The 14,991-nt window shown below is 35.1% G+C and overlaps 2 protein-coding genes across 2 annotated transcripts; one reads left to right on the top strand and one right to left on the bottom strand.

The window, feature by feature from the left end:
- Window positions 1-98: 98 nt before the first annotated feature.
- crcp (calcitonin gene-related peptide-receptor component protein) lies at window positions 99-5,537 on the bottom strand. The gene is made up of 6 exons (XM_084386571.1): window positions 5,447-5,537; window positions 4,131-4,167; window positions 3,899-3,997; window positions 3,685-3,779; window positions 3,381-3,438; window positions 99-867 (listed from the first exon to the last, which is right to left on the bottom strand). The coding sequence occupies exons 1-6, from the start codon at window positions 5,452-5,454 to the stop codon at window positions 730-732; spliced, it is 435 nt and encodes a 144-aa protein (XP_084242697.1). The 5' UTR covers window positions 5,455-5,537; the 3' UTR covers window positions 99-729.
- Window positions 5,538-5,944: 407 nt separating this feature from the next.
- Window positions 5,945-14,944, top strand: asl (argininosuccinate lyase). The gene is made up of 16 exons (XM_084386443.1): window positions 5,945-6,182; window positions 6,294-6,488; window positions 8,012-8,095; window positions 8,175-8,231; window positions 8,316-8,413; window positions 8,510-8,587; window positions 8,951-9,028; window positions 9,487-9,539; window positions 9,738-9,800; window positions 10,176-10,290; window positions 12,491-12,575; window positions 13,590-13,649; window positions 13,725-13,808; window positions 14,036-14,116; window positions 14,208-14,314; window positions 14,410-14,944. The coding sequence occupies exons 1-16, from the start codon at window positions 6,168-6,170 to the stop codon at window positions 14,552-14,554; spliced, it is 1,398 nt and encodes a 465-aa protein (XP_084242569.1). The 5' UTR covers window positions 5,945-6,167; the 3' UTR covers window positions 14,555-14,944.
- The last annotated feature ends 47 nt before the right edge of the window (window positions 14,945-14,991 follow it).

Below are 14,991 nucleotides of genomic sequence, written 5' to 3'. Positions count from 1 at the left end.
AAAATAACGACTTGCAACTTCAATGTTTTCATGCTGTTTGTGGAGGGCTGACATGAGAAAACGTCTATTTATAATTAGATTGAGACAAATTACAAAAGTTTCACATTAAACAACTTTATGGATAAAAGTCTTGTTATAAGAGCTCAGTAGAAACTTGCAGTCACATTGACATCTCATATTCACACAGGCCAATGATGCCAGTTTGACAAATGATAAACAGCCAGGTTTGCTTGGTTCAATCACTCTCAGAGCACACCTTTAAATGGCCAATGAAGATAATACAATATAATTAAATACCAAATTGGAGAAGCATTACAGGAAGGATTTTATATAGGAAGTGAGATTGTCTTGACTCCAGAAGATTATACTTCCCCTCTGAACAAAGATCAATGCAACTACAAATGGATCTGAAAAGCTACTAATGCTGACAAAATTATATATGGTATAATGTGCTTGTACAATGTATACATTGGGTTAAATAAATACACACTTTATAGACATAACCTTTTGCTCTAAATGTACCCATCTATGGCTGACATGTTTTCATTAATATAATGTTATAAGAGAATATATTTTATATATACTATTAATGATATGATTAAGATTAACAGTATATACTGAAGCATTAGCACTGTCAACACATCTGAAGTCAGTTTCTTGTGTGTTTGGGATTGAAAGCATGTAAAAAAAGAAAAGAAAAAATAAATCATTGTGTTTCCAGGGTTGATGCTACTGGTCCGTCTCCATCACAGGGTCAGCAGATGCATCGCCTTCTTTCTGGGGGTCACCAGGCAGGATGTCTGTGACTTTCTGTATAAGTTCATCAATCTGTTCTTCTGTTAGTCTTTCCTCACTCTCCTCTACCATCTGTAAGGTTAGGTCATATATAGGTTATACATATAACATCCAGCGCTGGCCATTCATTAAATAGTCTTTTCTCCATACAATCTGTTCTATTAGTTTATTACAGGGGCACAGATAAATCATAGGGCTTCAGGATACCAGATTAATACATTTTTCCTTGTAATAATATTAATAATAATACTCCTAATCAGTGTTGGGTGTAATGCATTACTACGTAATTAATTACTGTAATTTAATTACTTTTCCCTTGAAAAAGTAAAGTAAGGGATAAAACTTAATTGTACTTCTACAGTTAATTCCATATTAAACAAGTGGATTTGACATCAATATTTAACATCTACTGTTAAAACATTTGTTTTTAATGTAACCTTCTCCCTTTAAATACTTTGTCAGTTCAAGAATAATTTATACAATTTTATTTTATTTATTTAAAAGAATTAAAAGAGCAGTGTAATGTCTATCCTTGTATTGTTCAACTGGTTGAGGTTGACCTGGGATTTAGAAAGTTATTAGTCCCCTTATTGTTGTTTATCATTTATTGGTTTTATTTATTTTATTTATTTATTTATTTCTGCTTGTGTGAATTTGTGAATGCCTGACAGTTTTGAACTTTGTACTTCGTTTGCTTTGATTGTTTACATATTGTACGGTTAAAAAAAGAAAGAAAAACAGCTAAGTATGGCTTTATTTTTGTCATCTCTACCTCATTATGTATTTTTCATTGTGCCATATTATAAAAAAAATAAAAAAATTATTAGTAATAAGTAATGCAATACTTTTTAGAGAGAGTAATTAGTACAGTAATCTAATTACACTGTTGAAGTAGTAATTAGTAGATAGTAATGACTTTTTTAGAGCATCTTGCTCAAAACTGCTCATACCATTATATGTAATATTCCACAGAATTTTGTGTCAAGGACGAATAAATTCTGTTTATCTGAAAATACATTTACTACTTCAATTTCATTGTTTTTTGTTTGTTATATTATTGTATGCTTATTTTTTCTTTAAGTTTAACTTCTAATCAACTATGTGAATATTTGCTTATACACTATCGTTCAAAAATGTGGGGTCGATAAGATTCGATTTTTAAAGTCTCATGCTGAACAAGGCTGCATTTATTTGATCAAAAATACAGTAAAACAGTAATATTTTGAAATATTACAATTTGACATGACAGCAGGGGCACGTTCAAGTTCAAAACGGTGCGCAACGTTTTGCTACGGTTTCCGGGTTGAACGTCATGTTTCCTGGAAACGGCGTGCAACGGGGTTTGAGATTTACGTTTTCTCTTGTTTGGTGGGTGTGTCAGAACTGCAGTCCAATCAGCAGCAACATGTATATAAAGCACGCGGTATTAAAGTGAACTCGCACAATGGGTTCAAGGAAAGTCATTTACAAATGTGTTTGATGCAGCTCGGTATACGCAAAAACTGAGGATATTAGAAGACATGTTTGTCGAAAGTTTTATTGTAAAAAATATAGGATATCAACATAATGATGTAGTTGTTTATATTTTTAGCTTCATTGCAAGTGTATTGGTATAGAAATAAACAATGGTAATTAAGTGCTTTTCCTAAAAATGAGAAAGAAAATACAGGGTATTAAAACAGTATGACCTACAAATAAAGTCAGTATGTGAGGCTAAATAGATGTGTTTTAGTCTGAATTAGGTACGATGTGTGCTTCCATTTCAGTTTCCACAAATCCCTTCACTCGATTGGGATGTTCTCTTTTGTTCTGGGCGGCAAGTGCAGTAACTGTAACATCGGGCATATTTTGTAGTATTAAACATATTTATACCGACTTCATCAGGCTCAGAAAATTCTTCACAAAGAACACAAAGAATGGCCTTCTCAGCTGCCATAGTTGCAACTCTCAGATCATCAGAACAGTGTGTTCAACGCATAAACCGTTTCTGTTTAAAAAACGTTGTGCAATGTATTGTCGGGGCTGAATGCAGCCCAGGTAATACTTCAGTCCACAGTGTCACATGGTTCTTTGGTACATAGAAAGTTCAAAGGAACAGCATCTATTTAAAATAGATATTATTTGTTTTGTTACATATTTGTAACAAATATTGTCATTTTTGTTTAAATTAACGTTAAATTTCAGTCCTTGCTGAATAAAAGTATTCCTTTCTTTCAATAAAATAATTAACTGTTCGCAAACGTTTGAATGGCATTGCACATTCTCATTTCTCAATTTCTCAGATTGACATTTTTTATTGATTCTCAATCTTTCCAGAATGCAACACAATAAATCTGTACAGAATCAACTTTTTTTTTTTCTCCTCAGTAACCCCCCACCCCCCACGGTCACAACTACACAAATAAGTACAATTGAGATAACTCCCGGCATACAATGGTGAGGAAAAAAATAAAATAAAAGAATAGTATACATATTCCAACACAAGTTAGGTTTTTGAGTGTGAGCAAATTTATTATATCATTTCTCAATTTCTCAAGAAATTGGAAATGATGTAAAAAAGGAGGAAGATTATGAAAGGGTCTCACCAGCTGAATCTCAACAGCAGTCTGCGGTCTGTGGTTAAGGAGCTGCAGCTTTTCAGCTCTTTAAACAGGAACAGAAAAAGAAACAGTAGTCAACTCTTGGCTAAAAAAAAAGCAGGTTCACTCATTATCAAGTGCAAAAAGGCAACCTAGGCGAATACTGTAGTCTCACACATCACATGACACAAATCAAACTCAGAGTTACAAAGTGGTTGTAATACACTGTATTTAATGTGACAGTCTGCACGTTTTTTTTCCCATACAAAAAATGTCAAGCAATTGTTTAAAAAGAAGAAACAAAACTAACTTAGTAAGCTTGTGAGGCAGCATGGCAGTGAGGAACTCCTTCACAGTCTCTGGTTTCTGATGAACACATGGCGTCTTGGAGAGGTACTTCAGGGTCTGTTGAGGCATATACATCAAATGTTAAAGGGCATGAGCGAGCAACCCGTTCTGAAGATTTTGAAGAAAACAATCTCATAAATATCATCTTTGCTCTAAGTCACATCAAAGACAAGCACCTCATACATGATGGTGTTTAGATTCTGCTGCCCGGTGCTGTGCTTATTTTTAACCATCTCCTTTCTTTTTTCTTTCAGGTCTGTCAGGAGCTGATAGACCTGGTGGAGTAAAGGGCATTTGTACAGCCAGGAACAAAATCTGCATGCATGCATTTTTGATAACACACACCTTTAAATGTACAACACACAAATGGGTCCAAATTGAATCTAAAAGGGTTAAACGCATACTGACCTCGTAATTGCTCAGCATCGCAGCATTGGCATCCCTCCTACAAAACAAAATGTTTAAATTAGGATTAACTTGTGTTAAATTACCTAAAAGTATTTTAACAGCAGCTATAATAGACCTTTATGGAAGCTTGTTTTCGCCACGGAATAATAATAAAAAAAAGTTAACTGCGACTTTTTAACTGACAATTCTGACTCTTTATCTCGCAATTCCGAGTTTATGTCTCACAAATGTGACTTTTTCTAATTGCAATTTCGAGTTTATATCTTGCGATTGCAATTACCTTTAATTTTATTTATTTTATTCCGTGGCAAAAAAACAAGCTTCAACTTTGGAGCACTGGAACAAACACCATTGCATTTTGTGCATTTGAAATTGATGCATGTGTGTGAGCAGTGGGACTGCACTCTCTTTACTATATAAAAAAAATACAGTAAACAAATATTTACACTGGACACTCCTGCCCTAAACACTATTTATTGACAAAGTCGGTCCTGGAGGACCACTGTCCTGCAGAGTTTAGCTCCAACTTGCCTCAACACACTCTGGAAGTTTCTAGTATGTATTAGCTGGTTTGTGTGTTTAATTGGGGTTGGAACTAAACTTTGCAGGACAGTGGCTCAGGCTCTCCAGGAGCAGGATTGGACACCCATGGTTTAGGAAGTTCAGATAATGACAGGAACTGGGCTGGGTTTTTTTTTTTTTTTTGGTGAACTCCATCAAGTGGATCGAGTTTAATAGTATAACTCTGATCGTTAGTAGACAACATTTTGTCACGATAACTGTTTTAACATTCTTTTTATAACGAATTTATAACGAATAACGTACTAAAATTCTTATATTCAGTGTGAGCAACTCTCCAAGTCTTATAATCTTTTTGAGTTTTACTTCACTTGGATTAGTAGTTTGTGTTGATGTCTATGTTGACTATTTGTTGCAAGTTCCCCGAATTTCTCTCGATATTAAAGCCCTATACAATACGGCCATATTCAACACGTAATATGAAGATTATATAGTCATACACCCAAATTATTTTTCATCAATTACTGGTGACTATTGTATTTCAAAAAGATTAGCTAGTTAGAACAGCTCATAATCAAGTTTATCAGAGAGTTATTATGGCTGGAACTACTGTACTGCAGAGTTTACGGCCAACAGAGTGACCACCACGTGAGCCGCATATAATCGACAGTTCATTACAAATTTGGAAAATGTATTTACTCATCAGAGCGCCAGATACTATTGTTTTCAACAAAATACCAACTATTATATGGTTTGAGTTTGACTTCAAACGTGTAGAAGTAAATTAGACCGCTTACACTTCCATCTTGCTTTCCTTGTTGGTTCGACAACTAAAAACGATCCGGTGAGAAAACGAAGCTTTCTGTTAAACGTTCCCACCCAGTTGTCATGTTCACATTTGTTTATAGGCTTAAGTATTCCTGCAACTATTAGCCTAATGTTCAAAAAAAATATTTTTGACGAGATTTTAATTAAAAAAAATTCAAACCCATCAATAAATCACGGATATTGCACGGTTTTGAAATGTAAGAGAAGATGCTGTTTCCTGTTTTTAAAAAAAGTTAAAAAGTTATTAAACATAAAGGAAGATGAACTACAATAGAACACGTGACTTTAATTTATTTATTTTAATATATTTATTTATTATTTTTATAATAAAGTCAGTCTTATCTTCTCGGTTAAATGACATAGGGGCATAGCGCCATCCACCGGTTCTTCAGGCTAAATGACAGCTCCCGAAAAATTACGCTTAATTTTCGTTGGTTCGCGAGCACCTCATTTACATACAATGGGCGGGGCTTTCGACTTCCCAAAATAAATGAGGAAGAAATGTATTTTGCAAGCTGCTGGATGTACAAGCACGCCTCTTACAGTAATTCATTCTAATGAATCGGTGAAAGCATTCGGCGCTGAACTGGTCCTTTAGTCATCCGACATTTCCTCTATCTGTTTTAATAATATGCTTTAGTTTTCCGTTTGTTCATCGCACATAAAGACTGCTTGAGAGAGACTGTTACAATGGCAAGCTCAGAGGTAAAGATCGCTCATCTCTATAAAGTTTAGTGCGTTTCTTGTCTGTCACAGGCTTTCCAAACCTGCCATGTTTTACCGTAATGTTTATGTTCTTTATTTTGTGTTGAACAGGGAAATAAACTATGGGGTGGTCGTTTTGTGGGAAACACCGACCCTATAATGGAAAAGTTCAATGCGTCAATCGCGTACGACCAGCGTATGTGGGAAGCTGATATTAAAGGGAGTAAAGCATATGTCAAAGCCTTACAGAAAGCAGGTTTGGTCACTCAAAACGAGATGGATCAGATTCTTACAGGCCTTGACAAGGTGATTATACCATTTACCACATAAACCTGTCTGCTTGCTTCCAAGTGTGTTCTTTTACAGTCATCTTTTTCATGAAACCTCATGTGTAAACCTCAGTGCACTTCGTAAATATTTACCACGATACTGTACCATAGTCCATTCCCCCTTTGACACCAAAGCTTAATAGATCACAGACAAAAATATGCCCTGACACAGACATCTCCATGTGCACACAACAAAAGCCATGTGACAATGCTGCTGATGATGCCTATTGTAAACTTCACCAAAGCTACAGTCATTCAACGTGGCATTTTGTTCTCACAACATAACAACAAACAGCCAAATGGGACTTGTCACACGTTTCAAAGCGATTGTTCACCCAAAAAAGAAAATGTTGTCATCACCTAACCCATAAGTTGTTCCAAACCTGTATGATTTTCTTTCTTCTGTTGAACACAAAATAAGATATTTTGAAAAATGTTGGTAACCAGACAGTTGATGGCACCCATTGACTTCCATAGTAGGAAAAAAACACTATGGAAGTCAATGGCTGCCGTTAACTGACTGGTTACTAACATTCTTTAAAATATCTTCTTTTGTGTTCAACAGAAGAAAGAAAATCATACAGGTTTGATGACAAAATTTGTCATTTTTGGGTGAACTATCCCTTTAATGCAGTGAATATTTCATTTTTGAATACCAGTTTCTGTATAGGTACATTACATTACAAAAAAGCTATTGTAAATTTCCACTGTTATTGACCAGGAAAAAAGATTCATCATGTGACCATGGTATTTAAATAGTTAACACTATTACAGCACAATTCTGAAAGGTAATGTACAAAAATATTAACCAACAATTACTGTAATTAATGTACTGTAGAAATTTAAAACGCATAATAAGTGACAACTTACCCTCATAAAAATGTAATCTATTATTGTTTAGAGAGTAACCTTTCAGAGGAAATCTATATAGTTCTCGCTATATAATACATTTTATTCAAATTATTTTTCCTCAGAAGTAAGCTATGAATATGAAGGTTCAAGACTTCTGATTCATTAGCCACTCTAAGTAAATAACTAGAAGTACATTATTTACGCTATAAAACTGCGTGTTTATAATAAACTAAAATAATATGATAAAAAATACCAGTTTGCAATATGTAGCAGCACTGTTTTTGTACATCTAAAAAAACGTATAGAGTGAATGACTCCGGAAGCCTCACACATTCAATTAAAAAATGTCCTCACCCTCTATAAAATAAAAAATAAAGTGGATATTTTACCCTTGAAGTTGAAAATATTTGTATTTTAGTTTGGAGGATATTAGAACATATTCTAATTTAATACAGAATTTGAAACCAGGGCACAACAGCTAGATAAATTTAATTGTTTTTTTTTATTCAAAAGCTACTGAGATATAGCACTGTGTTTCCCCTATATGGCTGTAAATATATATTGTAAATGTCAAATCAAAAAGTGTTATCAGACATTATACTTCATTGTCATTGACTGTTCACAGATATTTATGAATGTCTTCATCAGGTTTTTGATGAGTGGTCCAAAGGCGAGTTTAAGATCAAACCAGGAGACGAGGATATTCACACAGCCAATGAACGCAGGCTGAAGGTCTGTATTATGTATTATGAAAAGAACATTTAACTGAATTTTTGTTTCCTATAATATTAATGTCTTTTTCCTTTTAAAGGAATTTATTGGTGATCCAGCTGGAAAGCTTCACACAGGCAGGAGCAGGAATGATCAGGTTTGGCATGGACCGAATTTGGTCACATGATATTTCCTCTATAGGCATGGCTTTGACTGAAGAGTTTTCATTTGTTGGATATAGGTTGCAACAGATATGCGGCTCTGGCTACGGGACGCTATTGCCACTCTGAAAGGACTAGCTTTGCAGCTTATCAACACTATGGTGGAAAGAGCTGCAGCGTAAGAATGCTCAATAATCTAGATACCTGTAGAGATCTGACTTATGTACAATAACCAAACACACACATCATAAACTATCTTCCTTTGTCCAATCAGAGAGATTGAAATCCTATGTCCTGGATACACTCACATGCAGAGAGCCCAGCCAATAAGATGGAGTCACTGGATTCTCAGGTGCGTTTCAAAGAAGAATTCAGTCTTAAAGGGATAGTAGGCCCAAAAACTGAAAATTCTGTCATCATTTACTCACCTTCAAGTTGTTCCAAACGTGTATGAATTTCTTTTTTCTGCTGAACACAAAAGAAGATATTTTGAAGAATATGGGTAATCAGTGGGTAACAGTCAATGGGCCCCATTGACTTCCATAGTATGGGGAAAAACGTGAAGTGGTTTGGAACAACTTGAGGGTGAATAAATTATGCACTATCCCTTTAATTATTTTCTACTCAAGGCAAAGCTACAGTGAAGTGTCAAGACCTTCATCCTGTTGATACATATGTTTGGTCACAATTGTTCAATGTTCATCGTTTCTTGCAGTCACGCAGTGGCGCTAAGCAGGGATGTTGAGCGGCTGGACGACATCAGAAAACGTGTTAATGTGATGCCCCTAGGAAGGTTAGTTTTGGGTATATACACTACTGTAATACTGTACAGTAAGTGTCTTAAGTAAGTATCTTATACTCACCAAGGCTGCATTATTTGATCAAATATGATCAAATATGTGGATTTGGTTCTCAAGAAACATTTCTTATTATTATCAATGTTAAAAAAACAGTTGTGCTGCTTTATATTTTTGTGGAAACTGTGATACATTTTTTTTCAGGATTCTTTGATGAATAGAAAGTTAAAAAGACCAGCATTTATTTGAAATACAAAACTTGTGTAACCTTATAAATGTATTTACTGACATTTTAGTGCATAATTTTTAATGCATCCTTGCTGAGCAAAGGTATTAAGTTCTTTAAAACAAAAACAAAAATCTGCTGAACAGTTGTGTACACACTTCACATTCATTGTCTTAAATATATCTTTTTTAGATACATTGAAATATGATGTGTATATTTGCCTTGCAGTGGAGCAATTGCTGGGAATCCCTTCAACATTGATAGAGAACTTCTTCGTCAAGGTTGACTTAGTTTTATGAATTTGCTTTCCTGTTATTTACTTTCCTTTTTCATATTAAATATTAATGTGAGTTTATTTCGTTTCCCATATATTTAATGATTCGTGAAGTATGTTCCTGTGATGTATGTTTGTGTATACAGGTCAAACTTGTCACCTGATTTATAACCTGATTTCTAAAAACAAATGTATTACTCCCCAGAACTAAATTTTGACATGATCAGCATTAACAGCATGGACGCTACTGGACAAAGGGATTTTGTTGGTATGTATAATCATGCTTCAAAAATCATCTAAGAGTATGATAAGTAACATATATCATTGTAATAAAAGGGATAGTTCACCCAAAAATGAAATTTCTGTCATCATTTACCGACCCTCATGTCGTTCCAAACCTGTAGAACTTTCATTTATCTGTGGAATATAAAAGAAGATATATTTTCAAAATGTTTTTTTTTTGGTCCATATAATTGAAGTCAATGGTCACCAAAACTTTGGTTAGACGCATTCTTCAAAATATCTTTTTATGTTCGACAGAAGAAAGAAAGTCCTACAGATTTAGAACAACATGAGATGCAGAATTTTCATTTTTGGGGCGAACTATCCCTTTAACTGTGTGTATGTGTATGTTTTTGGACAGTGGAGTTTCTCTTCTGGGGATCAATGTGTCTCACACACCTCAGCAAGATGGCGGAGGATCTGATTTTGTACAGTACCAAGGAATTCTCCTTCATCACTCTGACTGATGCATACAGGTGAGGACAGCACATGATCCATAACGGGAAGTGATAGCAGTGGTTAATCTTGAGAATAGAATAAAATAATAATAATTAAAAACTACACTCATCTGGCTGTGCATACGCCCATGACATATAAGAGCTCTTGGCTGACGGTTCGAGTCGGACCTGGGTCATGTTCTAATCCCATTCCGGTCTGTGCTTTTTTTGCAACCTTGGTGAACATAGAATTCTTTCAAAAGCATTAAATAATCTCTCCGTTCAGATCGCAGATTTAAATGTGACTGAATTTGACATACTGAGCTATGAAGTGCAAAGCCTCTTTTTGTGGACCCATGATAACCCATAATGTCACAGCAGACAGAGATCATTCATTTGAAGCCCTTGGGTTAACGGCATTTCTCCTTACATGTTTTGCATTATTTTTACCCCACTTGCCACGTATGCACATTTTCATCATGAAACTCTAGGAGCTGCTGGCTTGTGCTTTAGGCAGAATTGCAAATTAATCGGTCTTGATTCAGGTGACTTTTATGGTGCAGTTGCAAAGAAATGTCAGTGAGTACACATGTGTTCGTGTTCCTGCCATTACACACTTTCCGTTGTTGGAGCAAATCTATTTTCTTCTCATACTATAATTCTTTATGGCCTGTGAAATGTTCGGTCTGTTAACATTAACTGATTTATCTTTATTAACCACAAGCTGGTACTGACCTTAGTTAACAAGTAAATGCTTGCTGAAAAATAATTATTACCTATTTATTAACACCAAAACCATGTTCGGAAAAGCTGACCATCTGCCACGGAATGCAGGTTTCAAACGGGTTGTCTTAATTGATGGATGGCACTCAACACAGTTTAGTTTAGAACTTTAGTTTAAAGCTTTTAAAGCACATTTCTACGACCACAAGTGCAGCCCAAAGAAAACCAAACAAAGACAATACAAACTAATAAGATAAAAGACTAATATTCACTTCTCTCCTGGGTCAGACTCAAAAGCCAAGATGTAAAAGTGCTTCTTCAAAGCAATTTTAAAAGTATTCAAAGTAGGGGCAGAGCGGTAAGGTCCGGCTATCAAAAAGAAACGATCTCCTTTTCGCTTCATTTGGGACCGCGGTACCTGAAACAAAAAAACCTGATCTCAAATTCTTTACTGGCTGGTGTAGAATAACAAGATCTAACAGATAAGAGGGAGCGAGACCAGTTCAAATAAAAAAATATATTAATAGGGCCTTGAAGTCGATCCAGTATCTGATAGGGAACCATTGAAGGGAGCGATATCTGAAAGGTAACCATTGTTAAAATATGAGTGATTCTGTCCCTCTTTCTCATACCGGTCAATATTCTACCAGCAGCATTTTGAACCAGCTGCAATCGATTCATCAATGCCTGGGAGAGTCCTAAATACACAACATTACAAGAGTCCAGTCTGGATGATATAAAAGCATGGATGATCGTCTCCAGATCTCTAGATGAAAGGATAGATTTTATCTTAGCAATTAACCTTAGGTAGTAGAAACTAGTGTTTACCACAGCCTTAATTGTTTTGCAAAATTCAGCTCTGAATTAAAAAATATACCCAGATTTTTTGCAGATTTTTTGTATATGACAGTCACTGTAAAAAATAATTTTCATGATTTATCACAACATTTTTTTGTTTTGTCAAATCAACTTAGATAATTTATGTGGTTCAGATAACATAATATTTTGAGTTTCTGTTGATTAAACCAATCGCCTTCATTGTATCAACTCAATTTTTTAATTTCATTGAACTTAGAATTTTAAGGCAGCCAGGTTACTTTAAACCAATGATAATTTTTTACAGTGTATGATGAAGAGAGCAGGCCTTCGAGTAACAGGTAACCACAGGAAAGGTAGAAGAAGCCCGTGAGTTTACGAAGTGGTCCTCAATAGGGATGCGTCTGCATCAGTCCGTGGTAGAAAAAAAGGAAATCAAGAAGGGCTTGACGATTATAAGTGTAGGGGTGTTTTCTAACACAAACAGCCATATCACCCATAACAATGCATATAAAACAATTGACATAAGGCAGAACCGATGGCAAGCCAGCAAACATCCCGGCGTCAAGTGGCCTTGGGACTCAGATACTGTGAACATGAGCTGGCTGATGTGTACTGAGGGATTCAGCCCACTTCAGCTTTGTATGTGTGTCTAGTGTGTGTTGTTAATCAGAGCTATTGTGTTTATGTTTGTGTGCAGCACTGGGAGCAGTTTAATGCCTCAGAAGAAGAACGCAGACAGCCTGGAGCTCATTCGCAGCAAAGCAGGACGAGTGTTTGGCAGAGTAAGATACAACACTGACTAATGAAGCCAACTGATGCACGAATACTGGCCCACAGAGATAATCATGTCATTAAAATAACTGCCCTTATGATTAAGGTCAATCTTTGGGAAATGTAATAATTAGTACTAGGGCTTTCAATTTAATGTTATTATTAATTGAGGGATGCACGATATGATGGTACCTTACTGGTTTATTGGATAATGGATATGTAATGATAAAATAAGACGCTGTCATCTAACTCTCACTTAATCTTTAAAAACATGAATAATTTAAAAACATTGTTAGATTTTCTTTAGAAAATCTCAAAATGATTTATTAGGTGTCTTTAACTACTATGTAAGAACATAAATTAATAATTTGATACAATGCACTTATTATGTACATACATGTTTTTACATTGTACTTATATTTAAAAAAAATACCTGCATGGAATTACAACTGTAATGATTTTCTGTAATTACATCTAAAATTATACTGTTGAACCTTCCCTTACACCATAACCTACCCTTAAACCTAACCATACCAGTAAACCTGTCCCTAACCATACCCGTATCCCACCTCAATAGCAGCTTAAGTGTTTTGCAATACAATATGAACACAATAAGTAAAACAAAATTCTAAGTACATGGTAGTTATGGACACCTAATATAACTTGTGACCGATTATTAATTTTTCATACTGTACATTATAATGTTGTGATGCCTAAATTCACTTTAAATGGGATCATATTTAATAAAACAGATAAAAACACATTTTAATATTGGCAATTTATCGTTATTGGCCATAACATAAAATTAATTATAACCTTCTTGGCCAGAATTTTCATAACAGTGCATCCCTAGATTAATCTGATGAAAGTAATATTACAATTTTTATAAGATTAAATATATTATAATATTAAAAGTAATATTTAAAATATTATTTAATAAAATGATTAAATATTAACACTCAACGTCAGTCATACATAAACATAAACGTCAGTCTTTATCTAATTTAAATTTCATTGTAAAACAGTTTGCAGGGTTTCTGATGACTCTCAAAGGCTTACCCAGCACATACAACAAAGACCTACAGGTATGTCCATAACAGGCAGAGAATGTGATTATATTGCTTTCGACTGTCCTCTGATTATATGTTTTATCACTGCAGGAGGATAAGGAGGCCATGTTCGACACATACGATACAGTATACGCTGTGCTGCAGGTGGCTACAGGTGTCATCTCAACTCTAAAGGTAAGAGACGGGTTATACTACTAAGTTAATGTGGCTTTGTCATAGTCATTGGCAATCAAGAACAAAACTGTTACGTTGGTTAAATAGCCAGTAGGTGACATGATGAATAAGATGCAAATGTGTTGGGCATGTATCCATTGTCAATCTGCAATTTGAGCAACGTAACGAATTGTTGTTTTATTTCCTGAGTGGTAGATCTTAAGCACTCATACTTTTCCATTCCTCAGGTCAACCAAATAACGATGGAAGCGGCCCTCAGCCCAGATATGCTGGCCACTGATCTTGCCTACCACCTGGTCAGAAAGGGAGTGAGTCCATCAATTCATCTACTTGTAGTTTATAGCTTTTGTGTTTCAATTGAGCTGAATGAAATCTGATATATATACATGTATATTAAAGATGCCTTTCAGAGAGGCCCACAGTTGTGCTGGAAAAGCCGTCTATATTGCAGAGACTAAGAAAGTCAGTCTGTCTGAACTCACTGTAGAGGACCTTCAAACCGTCAGGTCAGCAGGCACATTAAAACAATAATGGCATATAGAAGTATATGAAATGTTTTTATTTTTATTCTTTATTTATTTGTTTCTCTCTTTCTCTCCAGCCCTTTGTTTGACAAAGACGTTTCTTCAGTGTGGGACTACATCAGAAGCGTTGAACAGTACAGCGCACCCGGTGGCACGGCAAGGAGTAGCATCACGGCTCAAATCGAGCACTTTAGAACCTGGTTACAGGCACAAAAACAGTAACCATAGTCTCAAGGTCAGCAGTAGGTGATCTTTCTTCAGTGATGAATTTGGCATGTTATGCCTGCTATTATCTCATGTCATCACAGATTCAGTTGAAGTCAAGGGTTTACCTGTGTGTTACATTTAAGGAAAGTTTCATTGGATTTTACATGACAAAACGTGTACAATGAAATATAGTTACATTTGAATAAATAATTTGTGCAGTCACTTTATTTGAAGTTTTATTAACATCTTTGGAAATGTACATAATGTACAACTTACACTCCACATGCCCTGCATATGCACATTAATTGTTTAATCAGCAAATTATAGCTGTATGAAACACTCAATTTACAGGGTTTTCCAGGAAACATCTGAGAATAAAAAAAAAGAGGCATTTCCAGGCCTGGAAAATGTTGAAATTTACCCAGTGAATTCATCCTAGTGGAGGTTCAGAA

This window comes from Rutilus rutilus, assembly GCF_951802725.1.
Source record: "Rutilus rutilus genome assembly, chromosome: 18".
NCBI lineage: Eukaryota > Metazoa > Chordata > Actinopteri > Cypriniformes > Leuciscidae > Rutilus > Rutilus rutilus.
This window is presented reverse-complemented; position numbering and strand designations above follow the sequence as displayed.